Here is a 23,968-nt window from a genome sequence, read left to right as displayed (position 1 = left end):
ATTTATGCACCAATATATGTATCTCTTCTTTATTTTATTAATCGACTAAGCCGTGACATGCGCAGAAGAAAATATCATAAAGTAACATCGTACACTGATTCTTTTATGTCATGTTTTTAGGTTATAGTTTATCTGAAAAATCTTTTTCAGGTGAAAAACAAAACCGAGAAGATTCATCAGTTTTAAACGTGTAAGCTTTTTTTTTTCTTATACGATAAACATGAACTAATTTCATTTCATCTGAAAGGGAGATAAATCGAGAACTTTGAGAAGATTAAGACATTGCCTCTTTCTGAACACCCAGTTGGGACAATTGTTTCTATACTGTAGTGTCATGTCCCGCTTTCAGAGCACTCGTATTGTCAGTACGAGCAATATGAATATCATGTTTCTATCAGATCAAGGTTAGGAACTGTTTGTACTTTCAATACCAGTGCTTTGAAGCATGATATTGGAGTATAGTTTAGAGAGGTATTAGCATTAGGAAATTTTCGCAACTGGCTGTTCTGAATTATCTTGTGAATTATTAAATATTTTGTAATTGTTTTTTAAGAACATAAAGCAAACTAGTTTATTTCTCATTCAATATCAAACGGTTATTTTGTAGTTGTTTTCCATCTGTATATATCAACTGAAGAAAAATTAATAAACTTTCTCCATTATGCCATCACTTTCTGAACATGTCATGTTATTCTCGGATAAGTCTTTTCAAGTGAGAACATGGAGAAAAACTGTGTTTTTTCGCATTCTAAATTCCCTTTTGCAGTATCAGATACTTGCATAGTTACAGTGAGGCACATGTAACATGTCTAATTTTGCCCTATCCGTTGTTCAATTGTCCAAGTTGGCTTGACATGTCTGTCCAATTTAGTGGTCTTTCCATATATCATTAACGCAGGAAGCTTTACTTTCTTATGATAATATGTTTGATTTTTAATAATTGAAATTTAATTATACACCTGCAATGTTTCTTTGGCTGCCAAAGTTCTCTGTTTTTGAATTTCATCCAAATGCAACATTTTTTTTAAATTATATTTTCGTCTATGGATTAATGATTAGGCACTGATAAAACAAAGCAAAGCAAAACAAAACTTGTACAGCACAATTCAAATGATCTTGATGACATCATTCACCCTTCTGTTGACAGGTACAATCACAAAATAATAATAAATCTTTTATTTGCTCTTCAGAATACTGTATGAGGTTGTGGCTTTGACATAACGATACAGCCACTTTCAGCGATTCATTGCTTCTACTTTTTTACGCTTCGATAATTCCTCCGAAGTATATTGAAAATTTTGCCCTATATTCTGCACAAGGTTTATGTATTCACGTCATGACTTAAACGGGAAGAGGGTGATGAATATTCATAGGTAAATGAATCAATTAAATCATCCAAGAACCAGTTGATGTAATCAGGAACTGGTCTGAAAGTATTGTAATTTAGAGGCAAAAACAAAGAAGTTTGAAATTCCGGGACAAAATTACTCTGAATTATATTTGCTCCTGCCGGATGTGTTAAGCCGACAGGGCGAGTATAAATCATACTACATGATATCCCCGGATATAATACTGCCGGGGATATTGTACACGTTATTATCGGTATGGTAGTATAGAAAATACTATATGAGTTATGTCCTTTAAACACTACCACAGATTCACTTAATCAGTAGATCATACGTATAGGTCTAACAACTATTTAACTGCGGACCACCAGTGCTGCACACTGGGTTTTTAATTCAATATGTCGGAGGATTGTCTCGAAGAAACGCATCTTCTTCCTTCGTCGCCGAAGAAGGACCCATTATCTGCAGACTCGTAAGTAGCATATTTTAATTCGATTTCAATGTCATGAATATCGGTCAATGTTATATAATGCACACTGGAGCAGATATAATAGCATATAACAGTAGACTACAGTATAAGCCTACCAACATATACCGCTTATGTTGAAAACCGATCAGAGGAAATTTTACTTCAATACAATTGAATTGTTACGTTAAGAGGCCGAGATTAACATTATCCCCAATCCAATTTAATAGTCTCATAATAAACGCAATTGCAATTAAATACAACCATAAAGAAGGGAAACGACTCAATTACTTTAGAATGCCATAAATTAATTGCAACTTCACCCGAAATTGTCTACATGACAAGGGGTTGCACGAATCTGGCCGCATACGTCATGTGGAAAGGGATCACAATGAAATACTGTTATTGAATTGTTACAGGCAGATCCCTGCAGGGCTAATTGCATGAACTTAGGTATAGATGTAGATTTAAGAGGTCACTTGCAAGGCACACGAGATCGTACCAGCAAAGGTCCTATAGTGCATGAGCATAACAAAGAGATATTAAATTCCTACCTGGACTAGACGTATCCCTGACCGGTTTGGAGGGATCATTGGGCAGATTAGAAGGATCACTCACTACCAGATCATAAGGATTCGAGAGCATATCAGAAAGGTTCGTGCGCGTAATGGAGAGATTATGTGTTGTTGAACAGAAGAGGCCCTCGAAAACAACACGCACATGCCAAAGAGAGCCCTTGTCGCATTAGAGAACTGCCAAGCGCATCGCTGGATGTATCACACACTAGTATATATGGGAATGGTAACAGAGACAGGATGTATAGGCATACCACACAGTTCCACAGAGTATAAGAGTGATCCATTAGTATATATGGGAAGGTAACAGAGATCCTTAATTTTACCGGAGGAAACCTTGAACATATTAGTGGTGGGATCCGTTAACATGTCAGAATCATCCATGAAGATAACAAGGGAAATCCATCTTTATGAATAAGTGAAAGGCTATAGAAACACCATAGTACAATCATTGGGAGTAAGTAAACCATTTACAAATTTGGAAATTACATTCTCCTTCTCTTCGTTGCTATTCAACAATGGTTTTTCACACACAAAAGGAAACATAAACATCTGTTCTGTACTATTTTTCAATAACCCCATTTCTTAAGGTTAAATCATGGAGCTATAAACAGTTTGTTTATTGCTCCATGGTTAAATGAAGTCAATTTCGTTATTTTACCTATTTCAGAGGTTATATATAGTAACACACTCCGTAAAAACCTTTATCGCCTCAAATTACCTGAAAGCGAGGTCATTAAGCCTTTCATGGGGTCTCTTGATATTTGATAGCAAAGAAATTGTCCATTTCAATATCAAATCGGTCAGTTTAGGCCCTGACCATTCACGCACCAGTCTTGATGTGCAGCGTCTTCACTAAACTGACATGTAACGTTTAGATTTTCGTTGCCTGTCAATGGTTTAGTCCTACCAGACCCCTCCAATACACACACCTGGATTTTAATTTACCCCTATATTTTCCCTTTTCCGACCATGCATGAACTCACAGTAATCTGTTCTTAACCGAATTTTCTTTGTTCTTTACTTTTCAATGATTTACAGGAACGTTAATCGTAACCATGTTAAGAAGGGAGCCACACTATCAGCCTTTGTGGATCTACTTCGCTGGATCTGTTATCTATTTGTGGAATACAGATACATACTATATGGAATACTCGGTGGTGTCTTTCTTGGTGTTCAATTAACCGCTGTGAAGTTAATCAAATCCATCAACTCATTTCACATTTTATTTTATCGGAGCCTCGCTTATTTACCATGTCTTGCCTTTATTAATCTCGATCAAATTCGCAGTTTCAACACCTCTGATTGGATCATATCGATCTCGTCTGGTTCGGTCAATGCTGTAGCATTGGTCCTAGCCTACATTGCGGTATCCTTCGCACATGTAGGAAACGTTAGTTGTATCGTGGCTAACCAACCAATCCCTGGAGCTATTATGAGTTTTATATTTCTGAGAGAGAAACTTCATGTCTTAGACATCGGCATAATATTGCTGAATGTCACTGGAATCGTCCTGGTCTCCAAACCACCAATCATATTTGGAAGTGACGCCACGGATACGGATTATCAACGCGAATTTGTGGGGGCGCTCTTTGCAACAGCTTCCGTAACCAGTTTTGCATTTTCCACGATGACAGCGAAAATACTGACGAATCGTGGAACCGCAGATGTGGCCTTCCTTCTCTTTTTGTCAGGTTTCACAGGAGGAACCGCTTTTGTAATAGAAATGTTTACATCAGGCAACTTGTTTATGTTACCCTCTTCTGCGGAATGGCCGTTTGTCGCGTGTGTAGCTCTTTGCTCCGTCTTTGGAGCCGCATGCATCATATGGGCCTTGGAAGGTATATCATTCCTCGTGATGGCCATGCTCTTCACGCTATGCACACCAGTGGCCTTTGCACTGGGGTGTTCTTTCCTTAATGAAGAGATAGAATTGATTTCTACAATTGGAGCTTTTCTTACCATTGGGTCTACACTTTGGTATTTGTTATCAAAAGAAACATCGGATGAATCTGGAGAAGGAGAATGATGTTGAGCTTGAGCCGTGACCTTCCTTAATATGAAAAACGATTTGATCAAGCTCAGACGTTTATACGTACAATGTAAGCCCAATTAAGCAACTCACTCCTATGCGCAAGTCTGTTTATATTTCTCTGTATTGTCTCTGTTATGCGCTCAGTGCAGTTATTGTCCTCTTTAGCATTACTATACGATTGGGAGTGACGGTATGCAACCTTCAGTAAGTCAAGAAAATGACGTTGCTGCCAAAATCAACGTTACATTTCTAAAGGGCCTTCTAATGTTATTAAAGAGACTGATATATACCAGACTTGTATCGTTCGAATATAAAAGCAAGAGTACTATAGTGAACTAGTAGAATTTCTGTTGGTAAAGGCTGGCTCTGAGCACTAGTACCAGAGTATGTAATGTTGTTCTGGTTCCTATGCTACTAGTACCAGAGTATGTAATGTTGTTCTAGTTCCTATGTTACTAGTACCAGAGTATGTAATGTTGCATAAGCTGGCTCTGAGTATACTAGTACCAGACTATGTAATACGCTGGCTATAAGTACTTGTTTACCAGAGTATTTTGGCTCTAAGTACTAGTACCAGAGTATGTAATGTTGCTCAAGTTCCTATGCTACTAGTACCAGAGTATGTAATGTTGTTCTAGTTCCTATGCTACTAGTACCAGAGTATGTAATGTTGCTCAAGCTGGCTCTGAGTATACTAGTACCAGACTATGTAATACGCTGGCTCTGAGTACTAGTATACCAGAGTATTTTGGCTCTAAGTACTAGTACCAGAGTATGTAATGTTGCTCAAGTTCCTATGCTACTAGTCCAAGTGCCCAAGTTATCTGATGTATCTTACAGCAACACGAAACAACTCTTGATGGTATCAAAATTTAACTCCATGCTGTTTGTGTACTCACTATTACCAATCCGTTTTCACATATATAGGCTTTTTTTCATCTTGGTTAAGTTATACTTGTATAGTTATAGTCATTATTAATCCATTCATTCTCCCTCCCATTGAATAAATGATACGCTATAGTGTTGTGCATTTGTTTGACTTCATATACACCTCAATACCGTTTTACTTAGACAAACTAAATGTATGGGGTTTTTAGGGCCTCGATCTGAGGCAAAATACTTTTATGATAAAAGCGATTACGCAAATCCGAGAAAGGCATGACTGAGAGATTGGAATTCAGATTTTGAATATGAGATCGTGGATGAAACATGGGCTCTTCTAAAGCTATACTGAACAGAGAACAACGGTAACACATCCAATACACGAACTAGTCTGATGAAAGCAATGGATATAAGACTACAGAGGCTAGGAAGATGCCATTCTGAACAAGTATTTTAGTAGTGTGTTTACCATTGACGATACAGCGGTATTACCATAAGATAGTGACAGCAGCAATGGCTCAAGTAAGGAAATAATTTCATTCACCAAAGGAGTAGTTTTTTTTTTTAATCGGAGCAATTGCAGAATACAAAATCACGTGGGCCTCATGGAATTCATCCTAGAGTAGGCCTATTGTATGAAGAAAGAAATCGAGTATCGACTGCACTATATGTTTACTTTTAGTAGCATTTGGTTTGCACACCCATTTTGTGGTGGTATGTGGTGGGTAAGTGTGGTGGGTAAGTGTGGTTGGTAGTAAATCGAAAGAGCTAGTAACACCCCCGTTATGTCATTTCGGTTAGTAACTTACGTGACCCCTATCAAATAATGGTACCAACCAAAGTTTCAGTACATGGACTATTGTATAAGAGGTTAACAATATCTGTATCAAACACAACATCTTTTAACATTTATTATCAACATTTACTAATGTAGAAGTACCAAAATACAATATTCCTGTTCCTTTGACAATTGTTATTCTACCTGTTGAATATTTCTTCTAACATTGACAAACAGTGCATACCCTAAGATTTTAGTAATATCAACCTTTCGGAGAATGACGATCTCCCTTCGCCTGGCCAAACAGTGGAAGTCTTCGGCTTTGAGTACAGCGTTTCTGTATGTTGCCGTGTTGGACGAAACTAACCGTAATAGTAATTACCGAGTTTGCAATCCGTGGTCTGCCTCACAAGTTTGCACGGTCAGTGCAGCTTCCTACAGGTATATGAAAACCACATTCTAAATAACTAAAAATGAAAACATGACCGAACATTAGTTACGGTACCCAATGATTGGAAATTAGGTAAGGTAACTCCTTTGTTCAAGAAAGGGCGAAAAAGCCAGCCCATCTTACTATCGCCCAGTAAGCCTCACTTCCATTATTTACAAGCTTTGTGACTCCCTCATCAGAGATGAGATTGTTCAGTATATCCTGTCTAAAACAATTTGTTTACTTCTGCACAGTATGGATTTCTATCTGGAAAATTTGGTGTTTCTCAACGTTTTGATGTTTTTATGATTGGGCAGCCATTTGGGATAGGGACAGGAAGTTGTATATACACAGGTTTCATCAGTATACTATGGCTTATTATGATGGAAACACTCAAGACTTGATTGCAGTCACTGTAGTAACGGATCTGGGCGTCACAGTTGCCAAAGACATGAATTTCAGAGATTACACCGCGAAAACAGTACTCAAAGCATCCTGGGCGTCACTCGTAGAATTTTGAGGTACCTTGATTGTCAAACGTTACAGCTGCTTCTGAACAAGGTAATTGTGAGACCCTTTATTGAGTATGGAGAACCAACATGGTCTCCTCTATATGAAAGAAGTAGATGAGATTGAGGTTATACAACGAACTTGAACGAAGAGCAACTAAATTAACACCTGGTATAAAGGATACCCCATACATTCAGAATGCATGGTTGCCATGGTTAAACTAACCACGCTTATAGCACATAAAAGTTTGAGAGGAGACATGATTTTTGTATAAACAAGTATATAAACTATAGTCAAGTTACAACAAATCACAAACTGTTCACCAGGGTTTCTAACTCAATTACCGGACCACAAATTTAGCTGCAAGCTATAGTTAAGCCAACTTAGGGTTATACACATTTTTAAACATTTTTTTACTCATCGTGCCATTCACAACTTTTTCTTGGAACGGAATTTTGCTAATATTTTTCACTGACTTTTGACACTGTTAATTTTAGGTTGAACTATTGATGATGACAATGACGATTAAATGATGACAATGACGATTAAATGATGACAACGTTGACGACGACGACGACGACGACGACGATTACGATGACGATGATGATGATATTCTATACCCTTCGCTGATTTGCAATTGAATTCTTTCATTGTTCATACAGCCAGGTAGATTAAAGGGGGAACTTAGGTAGATTTTAGTCTTGATATGTCAAAGTCCAAGGAAAAAGGACATTTTCGCGGTCGAGTATTGTTTCTATAGCTAATTTTTTGCAAGATAATCATCATTTTTAAAATATGTTAAATTCCTAGAATGTTCTCTTACGACTCACGTGTGGATGAAGTCGGCTCCAGTACTGGCCTTTATGTTAATCCATTGCGTTATAAATTATAATAACTCAACCAAAATATATTCTTAAGTCATTTTAAGAACATCAAACCACAATGAGGTGACGTTCATTAACCAATTTTATTTGCCCTTGACAAACTTGTAGTGCATTGTAAAGCAGGGGCGTATCCAGGATTTTCTAACCCGGGGGCGCGAATTACTATTTAAGCGGAGCGCCACCATCAGTTTTTTGTTCCCCTCTTTTTGCCCTTTTTTTCTCCTTCTTTTCTCTCTCCTCTTTTTCGTATCCAGGGGGCGCGCGCCCCCAACGCCCCCTGGATACGCGCCTGCTAATAGTACGGGGCAAAAGCAAAACACATTGAGTGTAATTGCAATGATGTTAGGCGCGAGCCAGCGATATTGGCAGAACCAAGGAAAAGGGAAAAAAGAAGCAAGTCTGGCGTTGGATGTGCCTCGGTGTAGACTGCGTTTTCTCCTCAGTGTGCATGGTGAAGTTGTACATTATGCAATTAAGATGTGAATAAACATATATTACGTAATTACTTAAGGCGCCCTACTTGCTACAATGTCATAAGTTGGGAATTTGAAATGATATGGAGCAAGAAGCTAGACTGCAATTGTGAATCTTCATGCTGAAAGTATTTATCAGAGTACAAATGTATGGATAGCCTTTCGGCTAAGATCATGTGTAGTATCTGTTCCCTTTCTAAGCGAATTGTGAGACACCTCTGACTATGATCACGCAGTCACAGTCTCGATGCATGCAAAGGTACTGAGGTTCAGAGTGGATCAGTATAGTTTGGTTCTTTGGTTTGCTTGACCATGTTCCTTCTTAGGTGACGTTTGCTTAAAAAGTGTGTATTCACGAGTAAATATCTTACCTTCGAGAATACTCTGGACATTCAGGCCTATTACTTGGACCATTGTCTGTATACAATGCTACGGTCAAGGTAACTAAGATCGAAGATTAACCTAATACGTTAGGCTCCACCATATATCAATAACATTAAAGAGACGGAATTGGTTCATTCTGTGTGCTTTGGTTGAAAACATCACTAAAAATTACAATTTACATTTGAATAAAAAAGTGATCAGTAAAGAATTAATCACTATTTTAATTGAATATTAAGTTTAAGTAGAAATCTACTAATGTTAGGCCGAAGAAATACACGCAAAAAAAAAAGGAGTGGGTGCGTAAAAAGAAATAAACGTGTAAGAGGGTTTGATAAAATAAGAATTGCGAATTGCGTGTATATATATATATATATATATATATATATATATATATATATATATATATATATATAATGTAAATAATAGTAGCGAGAAAACTTATCTTAGTTTTAAAACAATAGAGTTTTTATAAAGAAATGCATAGGCGTACTTTGTTGAAATCATATGTCTGTCTGGTCTTGCAGAGAACTCAAAATGTTGGTGGACTCGCTCTGAATATGACTTTAGTTCGTGTCAAGGAAAGTCTTGGCCAAGTCGTTTGCAATACTTTTTTTCTCCTGTGCAAACTGCACATGCCTCAGAGTCCGTTTCAGGCTACCACGAATGTGCTTGTCCACTGTATTTTACATGCCCGAGGATCTGTTCGATACAAACCTAGTTTCAATCGAAAGCGTTGCCGCGGGCGTTCTCTGGGCAGTACATCAAATAGATAAGATACAGGTAGATAGCTTTGTGAAAGAGAAAGGTATACACTAGGCTGTACATACTACGGTCTTAACAAGACTGTCAAGAGAACTCCGAGTCCGAGACAATGCAATAGTTCAAATTAAGTCCAAATACAAATCCCACCCCACTGACACGAGCACTATTCGTCGTGTGAAAGAGTGTGTGTGTGTGTGTCTTTACAAAATCATTTCTAACGATAATCCAGTAGCAATTTTGTTCAATAGATTGGTTAAATAGTTTATATAGGGGCCTCATTGAAGGCACGCTATATATATATATATATATATATATATATATATAGCACTATATATAGTTCATATGTTACGGATCTTAAATCTTAATTCATTCGAACTAGTGGTAAATTATGTGTCTTAAATTTGATCTGGGCCTCTTTTATCGCGTTCTCTACCATAACTTTCAACGGTTTTCGGAAAGGATCGAATGATAGAGCGTGCTTAGGTCGATGGAAGTTCCCCTCTGTTCTCTGTATTGTGCAATTTAATCTCTTTTCATCTAACGGAAGCCCAAGAAACTCAACGATTCTTCTAAGTTGGTTTGGAAGATCAGTCTTCAAATCTTGGTAACGAACTACTAAAACAGTTTCATTGGTGAATTTATCTGTAATCTGGTCGACGAGGGCTAGCCAACCGCGTGACATACTTTTCACGCAGTCTGGCCAAGCTGTGAAGCAGAAAGTATATACAGAATCATGAGTTTTATCAAATATTTCATGTACGTATATATATCACACGAATGAATTTACATTTCACTTCGTGAAGGCTTATTTAAATTGCAAAATAAGCAAAAATACTGTATGAAGTTTAAAATAAAAAAAATAAAAGCTATATTATGTGATATCATTTGAGTTGTTTTTTTTTTGTACGCAATGAGGCTACTACTATATTAGTGCATATTAACATCTAACTTGAGATAACAAAAGACCTAACGTTTGTGGCTACTGATTCGTTGCGGGCCAGACTGAGTTTCTGAAAAACATATACTTGTCTTCCAGCCACTTTGATAGATCAACAATTTTGGGTGTTAATTATGCGTCTACGGCTATTCTGGTTTTCATTCAACATATAATAAATCACTGAAATGCTCCTTTAAGATGATGACGTCAAGACCTCAGTATAAACCTATAAGCTTTTACGTCTCTCTCTCTCTCTCTTTGTTTTAGAAATCGTAATAACTCAACCTGTACACTCTGTCTTTGTGTTCATTTCACGTTAACAACCTTCAACCCAAGTTGCCCTTGACAAAGTTACAAGCCACACTTTGAACGTGTTAAACTAGCTAGAGTCCCCCCCTGCCCCCCCCCCACCGCCACCAATTGGGCTTTGTGTCGCATTCTGAATACTAGGCCAAATGGAGTTGTTGCAGACGCGGTTTGAAACAATTTTATGAATTGGGATGAAGTTGGGCATTAATGAGGTAAGAAACTTAGAAATAGAAATAAATAAATATCACAACAATGATTTTAAGACTTCACATGATATTGGGTATAGGAAGCAGCTTAGTATATACATTTGTTTGAATAAAGAGACATTCTCTCCAACTAAAAGTGTGTTTTGTTTAGGGTCTACCAATAGTACTTTGTTAGTTCGAAACAAAGGACTTGGGGTTGGGGTGGGAGGGGGGGTTGGCTGCTATATATAATTTTAAATAGCCCCAGCTAAATCATTCGGGAGTGGGTTTATATATAGTCAGTATGACCCCCTCCCCTCGAAACGGGAATTCAAAGAAGACAACATTCCTTCAAGGTAAAGTTGAGTAACCTTTTGTATGGTAAACAGATTCGTTGACAACTTTGGTGTGTCCTTTTCCTTTCCTTCGATTGAAGTCCGCCATCATTGCTCCGTAAAGATCTCTGGTAAGGAAAATCACCTTCTCAATTTTCAATGGCTGCTGAATTTCATGCATTTTTACAACGACAGTTTGTCCTGTATAAGGATCCTTCAGTTCCCCTTTGAAGCCTTCGTAAATATCGGGAAGAAATGGGAAATATATATATATATATATATATATATATATATATATATATGAAATGTAGAAAATGAAACTTCAACAAGCACAGTAAGAAAAAGTATACAAAGTTGTATGTTCCAATATTTCGCCCGGTTAAGGCTTTATCAAGAATGAGGTGCAACTACCGACTCCGTGTATATAAGTAAAAACTTTAAAAAACTTTAAAAACCAATTCCCCTGAGCTTAAACGCACCAGCGAACAAACTGTATTCGGAGCGCACAGACGGACCAGCAAGATGTGAAAAGCTTAAATATCCAATTGACGTCCAGCACAGCCATTCATTAAGTTATTACTGGCTTTAATGGTAAGGGCTTCGATTATTTTTCTTTCACTGGTATTGGGTAGGTTGTGATGTAGGATTTGCCAATTGATATTTTCTCCAGATTTCGGATTTATATTGTGAGTTTGTAAATGTGTGTATATGGTCTGTTTAGTCATACGTAGATGTTCTTTTATTCTCGTTCCAATGGTGCATCCCGTTTCGCCGATGTATGTAGACGAGCAAAGATTGCATTTAATCTTGTAGACACAGTTTTTGGCTAAACAGATATTCTTCTTTACAGCGATTTTGCAGGTGTCACAGTTGGGTGGGCAACCCTGTTTGTCACGTGGCGCCAAAAACAAACTCGCTAATGGATTACCTGTCATGAAGTGTGTTCTCAGATTTGTAATGCCCGATCTGCTGATTGTTGCCAGGGTCTGCCGTTTTATGTTCTCGTTCACAAATGGTACTTTTAGGTAAATTCTTTGATCTTCAGATGGTCTAGTAGGGGTGATTATTGTGTGTTTCATGGTTGAGTTCACGAATTTTTTAGGATATCCGTTTCTTATGAAGTTAGTTTTTACTTGTTTAAGAGATAGTTTAGTTGAGGGTTTGTCTGTGGACCTGGATATGGCTCTTCTTGTTTCTCCCGTCAAGATGGCTCGTTTGGCAGAGGTGGGACCATGGCTGTCCCAGTGCAAAATGCAACCACTGTGTATAGGTTTGGTATATAGTTGTGTTGTGAATGAGTTGTTTGTACGGTTGAGCGTTACAAATGTTTCCAGGAAGGGCAATCGGTCATCCACAGGCATTTCTATGGTAAAACTAAGAGCCGTGTTGAGGCTATTAGCGACGGATAGGATGTTATCGCTGTTAATATCCGCCGATGTCCAAACAAGGAAAATGTCGTCGATGTAGCGTTTTAGCATGACATTATTTCCAAATTGGTGACGAAGCTGGATGTCTAGCTGATTCATGTAGATGATGGCTAAACTGGGGGCTAAGTTGTTTCCCATGGCTAAACCATTATTTTGTGTGTAGGGCTTGTTGTCGATGAGAACGACGTCACTTGTTAAGCATAGTCTAACGAGCGATTCAAAGTCGTCATCTCGTAGACTGGACAAATCACACTCTGCTTTGTGGTTGCTAAAGAATTGTCTGGCAACCTTATACATACTGGGTGTTTTGTTGTCCATGTCATCCAAAGGGATAGATCCATAGAGGTTGCTAACGTCGAGGCTGCAGAACCCGTGTATATTTTGTCCCTTGATGTTGTCGAGGAACCGAAGGAAATCGTCGCAGTTTCGAAGATGGGCTGGGACTTTGTCTAGCAGTTGGGTGAGGGAATACGCTAAACTTTTAGACAGTTTGGTAGCAGGTGTGTCTGTTGCCGGGTGAATAGGGCGACACTTCAGATGACCTTCTTTGTGGTCCTTGGGTAAACCGTACACAGCGCATGGCATGGGTTCACAGCATATGTTACTTTTCAGTTTTTTCCAGAGATCTGGATCGATTATTTGGTATTTATCAATGATTTTGTGGAGCCTACCGTTGAACTTAATTTGTTCTGTCTTGGGGAGGTTCAGCCTTTTCTTCTCCGTATAATTGCCCGTTTCAATGGTACTTTTAGCAACCATATTGGTGTAATTATCGTTGTCGATGGCAACTAGACGTTTGGTTTTGTCGGATGATACAATGGTTATGTTATCAAGAGGCCGACGATACTTGTGACGTTTGGCGTTGAGTATAGCAGTACCAGAATTTTCACATTGATTGATTATACGTGTGATTCCACCTTTAAGCTCGTTGATTGCGTGTTCCGGGGCATTTTCTTTCTTCAATTGATCACCTGCTAATTGTAAGCTGGCTCTAGCTGTTATACAGGCTCGCGGTAGAAACTTGGGATCAGCGTTGACATATGATGGTCCCTTGTTGAGTACGTTGACCAGGTTTGAGTCGAGTGGGTACGATGACAGGTTCTCAAATCCTTTGGGCGGTGGAAGCTATAGTTGTTTCGTTTATGTTGGCGTTTAGTAATAGTTGCAGTTTCTTCTGTTTAATGTCCCGTAGTGAGTCTTTGAAAGTTGATATTATTTTATCTTCACATAATGGTTAAGGGAAGACGTTCGTTTTGATACATGATAAACGATGATATTCCGTATCAAGTGCGAGTTGTAGCCATTGGAGGCTATGTTTTCTGGTGGGGGCTACAGCACGAGGTGAATTGATGGTGTTGAGAAGTACGTTTTTGGCCCTAAGGCCGTTAGGTACTACACATTTACGTTTACATTCACGGAGAAAGCATATATTGCTTCGAATGCGAGTTAGTTTCTTCGCTAGTCTATAATATGAAAGAGCGGATGTTGACATGCTTGGTGTATATGATGAAATGTAGAAAATGAAACTTCAACAAGCACAGTAAGAAAAAGTATACAAAGTTGTATGTTCCAATATTTCGCCGGGTTAAGGCTTTATCAAGGAATGAGGTGCAACTACCGACTCCGTGTATATAAGTAAAAACTTTAAAAAAATTTAAAAACCAATTCCCCTGAGCTGAAACGCACCAGCGAACAAACTGTATTCGGAGCGCACAGACGGACCAGCGAGATGTGAAAAGCTTAAAATAATCGAAGCCCTTACCATTAAAGCCAGTAATAACTTAATGAATGGCTGTGCTGGATGTCAATTGGATATTTCGCAATCTTCATTATCAAAATTTCATCGACTATGAAAAGGCTTTTGATTCGATTCACCGGGATAGTTTGTGGGAGATCATGAGACAATACGGCATACCAGGGAAAATCATCAACATAGTCAAACTAATGTATTCAGACAGTGTGTGTGCAGTGTTAGATGACGGCGAAGTAACTGAGTGGTTCCAAGTAAAGACGGGGGTAAAGCAAGGATGCGTAATGTCCGGATTTCTGTTTCTTCTTGTGATTGACTGGATGATGAGAGAGACTACCAAAGACAACAACACATGGATCAGGTGGCAGATGACGTCTAAGCTTGAAGATCTAGACTTTGCAGATGACGTCGCGCTCCTATCTTCCAGCCATTCTCAAATGCAAAAGAAAACAAACAGTATAACTGGTCTCGCGAGTAGAGTTGGACTTAAAGTAAACAAAAAGAAGACAAAGATCATGAGAATGAATAACAAGAAGAGGGATGCAGTTAAAATAGAAGAGTATGACATAGATGATGTGAATGAATTTGCATACTTAGGTGCAATAGTAAGCAAAGAAGGAGGTGGAGAGAGGGAAATGAATAGCAGAATAAACAAGGCAAGAGTTGCATTTACTAAATTGGACAAGATATGGAGATCCAAACAGTACGGAAGAAAAACCAAACTCAAGCTATACAAAACTTTGGTAAGACCAGTACTTCTTTATGGTTGCGAAATTACGTAGAAAATGAACAAAAGTGATGAAAATAGACTGGATTCCTTCCAATACCAGTGTTTGAAGAAGGCACTACAAATATTCTGGCCCAATATCATTTCAATGGATGAGCTCAATGAATACACCCAAACTGCAAGAATAAGTCAAGAAGTCAAAAGAAGAAGATGGAATTGGATTGGTCATGTTTTAAGGAAACCAAGTGATCCCCATTGTATGATTGCCCTGACATGGCGGCCAGAAGGAAAGCGGAAAGTTGGCAGACCAAAAACAACGTGGAGGAGGACAGTGGAAAGAGAAAGAAAGCAAGGCGGGTGGAAGACTTGGAATGAGGCAAGGGAAAGTGCACGAGACAGGGACAAGTGGAAACAGAGCGTGATGGCCTTATGTGCCACAAGGCACGAAGAGGACAGATGAGATGAAATGGGAAATATAGTAGAGATCGTTACGCCAGAGGGGTCACAACACAAAGATAAAACATGCTTGTGGTAATCGTTATGAAACACTTTAAACTAATGATTATGAACCTTAAAGACGTTTTAAATCTTCTTTAAACCTTCCTTCAGTTACTGAGCTATAATTGCTAACAACCAACTAAATGTTCTTGGTATATCACCCCTAAACAGGGGCGTCAATCATTGGGGACAGGGACAAACCTTGGGGGAACCCCCCCCCCCCCCGCCAAGGTTTAGTGACTGACTCGTGTAGGCGCTAGCCTTAAACTAGGCTCATAATGACTCGTGTATCTCATAAAATGAACTCACACATTATGCTATGAGATGAGTAGTTATTAATGTTTTATTCTCATCTGCTCATCCCTCCGAATGAAAAAAATAAAACTTTGAAGGGGAGAGGTGTCCCCTCCCCCATTTGAAAAAAGTTTGGTAAAATGAAGGATGCCTATAGAAGCACTGCAGGAGATGGTGCTACAGATTGCAATTTTTGAAACGATATTGCAGAAAGCCAACTGATTAGGCTGTACCACATATTCATGTTACATTATGTGTACTGTACAGTAGGATTTCTTTTAAATATTCTGTCTGCTATAGAGTCCCCTCAAGCTCCCGTCCACCCACCCCCCCCCCCCCAGAAGCTGATTTCAACTTACCTCCACGATATAGACTCGTGTCTTTATAAATACTTCCGGTGTATATCCCTGTTACTCGTTCAATTAGATACCTCAACCACGTGTTTCCAGAGCCTGGAAGACTGGCCAAAGCTACCACTGGCAGTCCACCTTCCGGCATAAACCTCATTTTATCGCACAAAGACGACATTTCTGTAACAACAACAAAAGTCGTCAACGAGTCAAATTTGTACAATCACACACTTTTGACAGCCAAGTCACCGTATACCAGTTTTATCCTCTTCCTCTATCCTTTGTAAATCATGAATGAGCAAAGACAATTATTTTTCCCATTTTATCCCGGTCTCCCTAATCGAGCTCCGTCCCGGGCTGCAGCGCCTAACCCCCCCCCCCCCCCGAATTATCCCAGCCAGTCCTTCAAGATACGCCCTCGGTAAGCCCACGAAACATTTTAATCAATTTTAACCCAAAAATTTGCTCTATATTGGCAATCAAAACGCGAAAAAAAAAGTTTTGTAGTTTAATGAATTGTTTCTCATTAATGTATCAACAACATAGGATTAGATTGACATAGTTGGTTACAGTTATGCAATATGACAGGACAGTCACTAAATTTCGAATGTTAAATGACTCAAACATGAAATTGACTTTTGTTTTCATATGGGGATAATATAATACCTCAGTTTGAGTCTGTTAAACTTAAATGATCTCAAAGCAGATTTTCGCGTTTGGATTAAGGCGGTGCAATCGGGGAGCTCATGCAGTTCTGTGAAAAATCTGAAAAGTGTCCCTGTTGAATACATTTTCAGATTTTCCCTCTTTTGGCAATAAGATCTACCCAACTTTTAAATTTTTGTGATTGTAAAGTACCCATATATTATAAAAAAGTCTCCCTTGGTTGGAAAATTAAATTAAAATATTCCTTATTAATGGTTGTTGAACATTCAAATACTCAGACAAGATATATTGTTGCGGTAAGTTTTGAAGGTTTTAGTTATTTATACCTTGTAGTTTGCTCCTTCAAATTCAAAGTCACATCTTCCACTACCCCTAACCCCACCACACCCCCCCCCCACGCTCGCTCGAACCGGGGTTGTACCATATACCAATGCCCATGTCGTTTGGTCCCCAATTTCCGGCAAGTTTACTAACTCTGTCCAACACTACTCAATATCATTAAGATTGCAATTGTCCTAACAACAACAATATCATATCAATTTTCATACCAAACGAATAATTAAGGGATCCATTCTATTCTATATAATTGTGGTCCAGACGCTTTTTCATATTGATTTTAACTGATCTAATTATATATATATATATATATATATATATATATATATATATATATATATATATATATATATACATACATATATATATATATATATATATATATATATACATATCTATATATATCTATATTCCTCGACTTACCAGTATCATTAAGAGACTCTCTTGTAGGTTGTGCAACTATCTCAGTTTCGTCCGGGGTTTTGATTTTGATGTTTCCCGTTCTCTTTTCTGCGGCGGTACCAGTGTATTGCCTTATTGCTGAAGTTAGCGAAGATACAGAGGTCGCGTTTATTGGAAGAGATTGATTCTTTGTTTCGGCGAGTCTTTCACCGTAATCTAAAGAATCACGCATTGGCCGTGGTTGCAACTTGTTGGCAAAGTTTGGAGGTCTGAAGACAGGTGTAGATGTCTGTAATTGCAATGAGGCATAAACCACCGCAATGGCGGCATATATCAGCAAGACATATGCGGATTTACAACCAGCTAGGTTATCCTTAACCATTGTATTGTGGTATCGTTTAACAACTTGATCAAAGTGAAGACTATGATAAATCCTTTCGAACGCTCAATTAAGGTATTACAACCTAACCAACAAATTACATAAAATACCCAATGATATAGTAAGCTGAAATGGGAAATTCGTACGGAGTCCAAACCCTGACAACGTCAATTTAGCGCTTCTAAGCCTGTAGATATCCAATAAGTTTCCCAACATTTTAAAAAAATTTAGCGCTTCTAAGCCTGTAGATATCCAATAAGTTTCCCAACATTTTACAAATTTTAACCAAAGTCGATCAGGCAGAAGAACAGAATTGAACATGCGAAACGAAAGAGTGACGACATCATTGAAAGTCACGTGATTTATCACAGACTGCACTCGAAATCAACGCGCCGTTCCAGTAGCCTGATATTTCACAATAATTTCGTCGTCAATTCTACCACTTAAAACATTAATCCTGCGTCACTCAGTTCATATTCGTCTCAGAATTACACGTCCTTGGTGATCGTTAGTGTTGATTGTTAATCCAGCCTGTAAAAGTAAAGTGGAAACAAAAGGTGATATCATTCTTCATTTCCCTGCATGTGAGGCTTCGATAAAGTTTTCTTTCAATTTTCTTTATATTCATTTTCTGTACACAAGTTTGAAAAGTGTATGCATAACAATAGGAAAGATAAGCGCAACTAGCCCAAAACAGGAAATGACGTGCCTAAGAATACTACCACACGGATGCCTTAATTAAGGCAATTATTATGAATAATAATCATTAATGATTATTCATAATCCTGCAGTTGCTTATATGGTTGAGACTGGATAGATGCTCAGACATAGAATTACGCTCCGTGACAAACATTGTAACCGGTATCATGGAGGATATTGTTCAAGCTGGGACCAACATACCCAAGAAATCGTTGAAATTATTAGTTGCGACACACAACTTGCTACAACCAGTCCCACAATGTGTGAAAATAGAAAGAGTAAGATGGTTTCCGTTTATCCTGAAGAAAGTATTGATATTATTCGAAATACTTCTTGGTTCATCCTTCTTTTCAATAAATTGATGCTAACAATGAATTCTTTTTAATAATGTTCAGTTTGTCGCCGTTATTGATTTACAGACGACCATAATGCATGGTATTAGCCGAGTACAGATTACGTAACCTATGAACTCTGGTCCAGAGTATATATGCGTTAAAGCAATTGAGTGACTTGAAGTGTTTGTCTACTGAACAATTGTTCTGATAATGTTCTCAAGTTGCTTTATTCTTCAGCATGAAACTCGGTGTCAGAGCGTTCAGATATATATACTGGCAATTGCAAAAAGAGGTTTTTCGAACGTCATTTTGTTTATTTATTGGTTTGATCAAAAAGACAAAAAAGAGTAACAATGTGGAAGGAAGTCTTCCATAAAGCCTGAATTGGCTTAACAGAGTAGAAGATTCCCTGGTAAAAGAAGAAAAATATAATACAAGTTGAATGAGCAGAATTATACAGATACTTTTAGGAGTAATAACTACTAATAATCTACTTTTCCTTGTGTGTTATTGCTAGTGTACATTTGTCTGCTATTACTTGTTCATTTTGCGTCTGTAACCTGATGATGAAAGTCGCTACTTTCGAAACATGTCGTTCTTTTTGTATCAATTTTGGTAAATAGATGTATAAGTTAAAGTCTGTGGTGTTTTCAATTTTTTTATTATATATATATATATATATATATATATATATATATATATATATATATATATATATATATATATATATTTAAGTAAATGCCTTGGTAAGTACAGCTGTTACTCGGAGTTTCACGCCCTTAGGGTGGCGATCGTCAGACAACTGAACAAATACTCGCTGCGCGGATATATTCTATGGGGAACACGAACCGTATTTCTTACGTGCACGGTTCATTGGTTTGAGCCTATTGTGGCGACACTTGGAGATGAATTCAGATCTTTTATTGAGTAAATGCGGGTTTTTGGACAGGAGGATACAAAGCTTCTCATCAATACAGAGGTTACATTGACCGGATCTACGCATGCGAGTATTGGAATGCTTAAGTACGCTCCACTCAATAACGAAGGGGGCACCCTTACGCTTCAGGTCCCATATATGTTTGGAAAGCTCTGTTTCTTTCTCGTAACGCTCATGGCGGAAGGACTTACTGTGGGTACTGTACCTTTGCTTAGAGGGGCCACCCTAAGGGCGTGAAACTCCGAGTAACAGCTGTACTTACCAAGGCATTTACTTATATGTTTAGGCTCTGCTTTTATAGCATAGAGCACTCTTCTTGCAGTCCTGATCCTTCCTTGTTATACATATATATATATATATATATATATATATATATATATATATATATATATATATATATATACATACATATATATATATATATATATATATAGTGGGAAAATAGTAAAGTTTGCTAGTGCTAATGATAAAGAAAAGAAACACGACGTTTTCGGGTATAAACCCTTTAAGAAAGTGGGCAAAAAGACTACTAAAACTGTAAACAGCGAACGAAGAAGATAAAATGGTCCAATGCACACACATGAAAGAAGCGAAAAGTAGCAGGGTAAAAGGACTTACAACAAATCGAATTTAGAGTTTAAACCATAAGGGGATAAGGTGCCAAGCCGAAAATAAGTCTATTTTCGGATTTAAGACGATCGATATCAGTGCCTCTGGGGGACAGAGCACACGTAACTGAAAAGTCAGTGATCTTACAGGGGGAGGGGAATTGAAGTGAGAGGCAACAGGGTAACCAGGAAACTTTGATTTGATGGAGCGTAAGTGTTCGGTAATACGATCTGCCAGTCTTCGCTCGGTTTCACCTATGTAAATAAATTACAACGTTTACATATGATAACATAAATTACATTAGTGGAAATACAAGAAAAGTGATGTTTGATTATAAAAGAGTTTTAGGGCTTGTTGTGAAGAGAGGAATATGAGGTGAATTGCCGTTCAGTAATTAAAATTAATTAATTAACCCAAAGATATGCCCTATAGTTTGAAGAACCGACAGTGGTTAAAAGCAGACTTGTACAATATTGTGTGTTCGCACTTGTGCCCGTATTCTAGCATAATAAACCTGTTCTCGTCCTCAGCGTTTTGGCCTCGTAAATAGTGTACTCTGGAAAGTTTGGAATCTAGTAAAGCAATTAGTGTAAAATGTAGTATTCCTACTCGTATTTACGGTTATGAGCCTTGTACTCGTCGTATTCATGCTGATGTAGCCTACTAGTATTATAAGTCTGATGACAAGGCAACACGCTTTCTTTCACTGTTTGACATACTGACCTTTTTCACAAATACGCCTTTATGCTACCCAAGTAATAGAGCAGTATATTCCGTTTCGATTAAGACACAAACACACATATTTCGACCCAGGCGGTGACTGGTATATATGTCTACACATAATCCTTCTGTACGGTAGTGAATTAACCTTGTAAGTAGCTTCCTTATGAACACTTGTCCTACCAAGGAGCTTGTTAGAGAATATAGCTCCATGGTTAGAGTAGCAGCTCACTGGTCATACCATGAGAAGCACCGATGCGTATATAGTTTTACACTATTTGAAACGAGTCACGTTAATTTTGTTACCACAGACACCTTTCCTAATAATGGGAGATAATAATATACAGGGGCGTATCCAGGATTTTCTAACCCGGGGGGCGAATTACTATCTAAGCGGAGCGCCACCATCGGTTGGCACGCAGCGTACAAGAAAATTTCTGGTTTTGATACCCCCCAGATCACCGGAAATCGCACTTGTCGGGCTTGAAAATGACCAACCATGCAGATGTACACTTTTGCCTGAGAACCAAGTATTTCCCAATAGTTTTTTTTTCATCCATAACCTTTTTGAAGATTGTCACCAGTCACACATCATGTTCGACCTCATTGCATGTCCTGTGGATCATTGCTTTTGTAGGTGATTCTACGTCGCGGCCCACAATATCCGAATGCCCCACTTTTCAAGGTGTAAGCCCATTATTTGTTCAGAATTTGAAAATTCACATTTCTCGTGAATGAAATCACTTCAAAACATACCCATAATGTTGCACAAAATTCTATCTATGGACAACCAATATAGAAAAACCTCCTTGAACCCCCTAACAGACAAGTCAAAATTGCACGAGTAGAGAGAAGTATGATGAAGAATGTTGGTCAGGAAATTTTCGAAAATTCAGACACAGTTAATTTATTGGTGTACAAATATTAAAACTCTATTATAAACTTCGTTGAAGGAAATGAAAAATACCATATATTTCCGATATCAGATATTTCGAAACCGAACACTACACACATAGGCGTTGGAGGCGGGGGCTGCAGCCCCCCCCCCCTTCAACCATTTTTTTCCCCCTGAAAATTCGGGCAATATGCTGAGAATTTTTCGGGCACCTACTGAAAGAAAAATAAATAGCAATGATGTAGCTTAGGGAAATGAATAGTTTAAAAATTATCTCCTTGGTAATTAAAATAAAGTTCTAAGCTTGGCCGACTAATTCGCCATTACTACTGTAAAAGAGAGTTTTGACATAATTGGACCTGTATGCTTTTTCTCCAACTATACATAAGACATTTCGTTGTTTACATTAGCATCCGGCGGTATACTGCGCAACTTTCACGGACCGTACGGTACACGATGCCATGCGATGTAATGATCGATGCTTGCTTATATGATATTGAACACGCGCAAAGCGCGAAAAAAATTAGTTATATTTTTTCGGGCAAGTCGTTACAGCCCCCAAATCCAATTGGGCTCCTACGCCTTTGACTACACACATATACAGTTTTGAGGCTGTTCATCCTGTAACATGCATTTTCATGCTCACTGATATGATGTGATATCTGCTCTTTGCTACAAGAAAATTTTGGCCGCAAATACCTCCCAGATCGCTGGAAATGGCACTTCCCAGGCTTTGTAAGTTGCATCTAAGCATTGTCTATTTTGAAATTACTAGCGATATCATTAAGAAAATTTGCTCAGGGGAGAGGGGGGGCGGTCGCCCCCTTCCCGAAATGCGTCATGTTCCCCGACGACTCGGTCGAATTCAAGACCAGCCACAGTTGGTTCCATAGCACAATTGTACAATTGTTTAATGCGTCCATACACACACACGCGTTATGATATACTATATAAAGTATAGATACATTAGTGAAAGAGGAAAAATGGAAACGTCAAAAATGGAGTTGTCGGTGTAAGGGGTAGGGTGAGACGCACGTCCCCTCCGTAATCCTCGATCTGCCACTGGCTACCCTGTGTATATAATAGGGATCATCGCTGTAATTATGACTGGCGCACGGAGCAAAGAAATAGACTCACTGGCAAATTCCGCTTTTGTATAAGTATATTTTTTCAATCTGTATTCAAAGAAAAAAAAAGAGAAATAATCAAGAAAATCATTTAAGAAGAGCGCCATCATTTTGCAAACTTGCCAAGCCGTAAATGTATCATCGAGCTTGTACTAGGGAGTTGTACAACCCCCTGCTTATACACTAAGCCTAGCTACACACACTTCCAGCCAACTCTACATCCAGAAAAAAATGACTAATCAGGGCTCGCCAAAAAATGACTTCACAGGGCTCGCCAAACCAAAGAATATTGACAAAAAAACAATACACAAACACACACGCACGACCCCCGGACGGAACAGTCAAACTAAACACCTGCCCAACCTCATAAATCCCGCCGGGTAGACAAAGTTGTCGAGTATACTCAAATGAATCAGTACGTAGCCTATACACTGCTTACTGGTAGGCCCGCAAAACATAAACCCTAAAGACATGGTAGAACTTATAAGAAATTATACGTGAACATTAAATAAGAATACCCACTTCT

General features: G+C 38.3%; 2 protein-coding genes across 3 annotated transcripts; one reads left to right on the top strand and one right to left on the bottom strand.

The window, feature by feature from the left end:
* The first annotated feature begins 1,592 nt into the window (after nucleotides 1-1,592).
* LOC139965776 (uncharacterized) lies at nucleotides 1,593-6,476 on the top strand. The gene is made up of 2 exons (XM_071968470.1): nucleotides 1,593-1,818; nucleotides 3,429-6,476. The coding sequence occupies exons 1-2, from the start codon at nucleotides 1,745-1,747 to the stop codon at nucleotides 4,414-4,416; spliced, it is 1,062 nt and encodes a 353-aa protein (XP_071824571.1). The 5' UTR covers nucleotides 1,593-1,744; the 3' UTR covers nucleotides 4,417-6,476.
* Nucleotides 6,477-9,172: 2,696 nt separating this feature from the next.
* On the bottom strand, nucleotides 9,173-21,701 carry LOC139965775 (sialate:O-sulfotransferase 2-like). 2 transcript variants are annotated; one of them, XM_071968467.1, is made up of 5 exons: nucleotides 21,320-21,701; nucleotides 17,763-18,651; nucleotides 16,347-16,517; nucleotides 11,328-11,525; nucleotides 9,173-10,230 (listed from the first exon to the last, which is right to left on the bottom strand). In XM_071968467.1, exons 2-5 carry the CDS (start codon nucleotides 18,121-18,123, stop codon nucleotides 9,887-9,889), a joined length of 1,074 nt encoding a protein of 357 aa, XP_071824568.1. In that variant the 5' UTR covers nucleotides 18,124-18,651; nucleotides 21,320-21,701; the 3' UTR covers nucleotides 9,173-9,886. The 2 variants fall into 2 exon arrangements, with proteins under 2 accessions (XP_071824568.1, XP_071824569.1); XM_071968468.1 differs by having other exon boundaries at nucleotides 21,424-21,701.
* Between the last annotated feature and the right edge of the window lie 2,267 nt (nucleotides 21,702-23,968).

This window comes from Apostichopus japonicus, chromosome 3, assembly GCF_037975245.1.
Source record: "Apostichopus japonicus isolate 1M-3 chromosome 3, ASM3797524v1, whole genome shotgun sequence".
Taxonomy (NCBI): domain Eukaryota; kingdom Metazoa; phylum Echinodermata; class Holothuroidea; order Aspidochirotida; family Stichopodidae; genus Apostichopus; species Apostichopus japonicus.
This window is presented reverse-complemented; position numbering and strand designations above follow the sequence as displayed.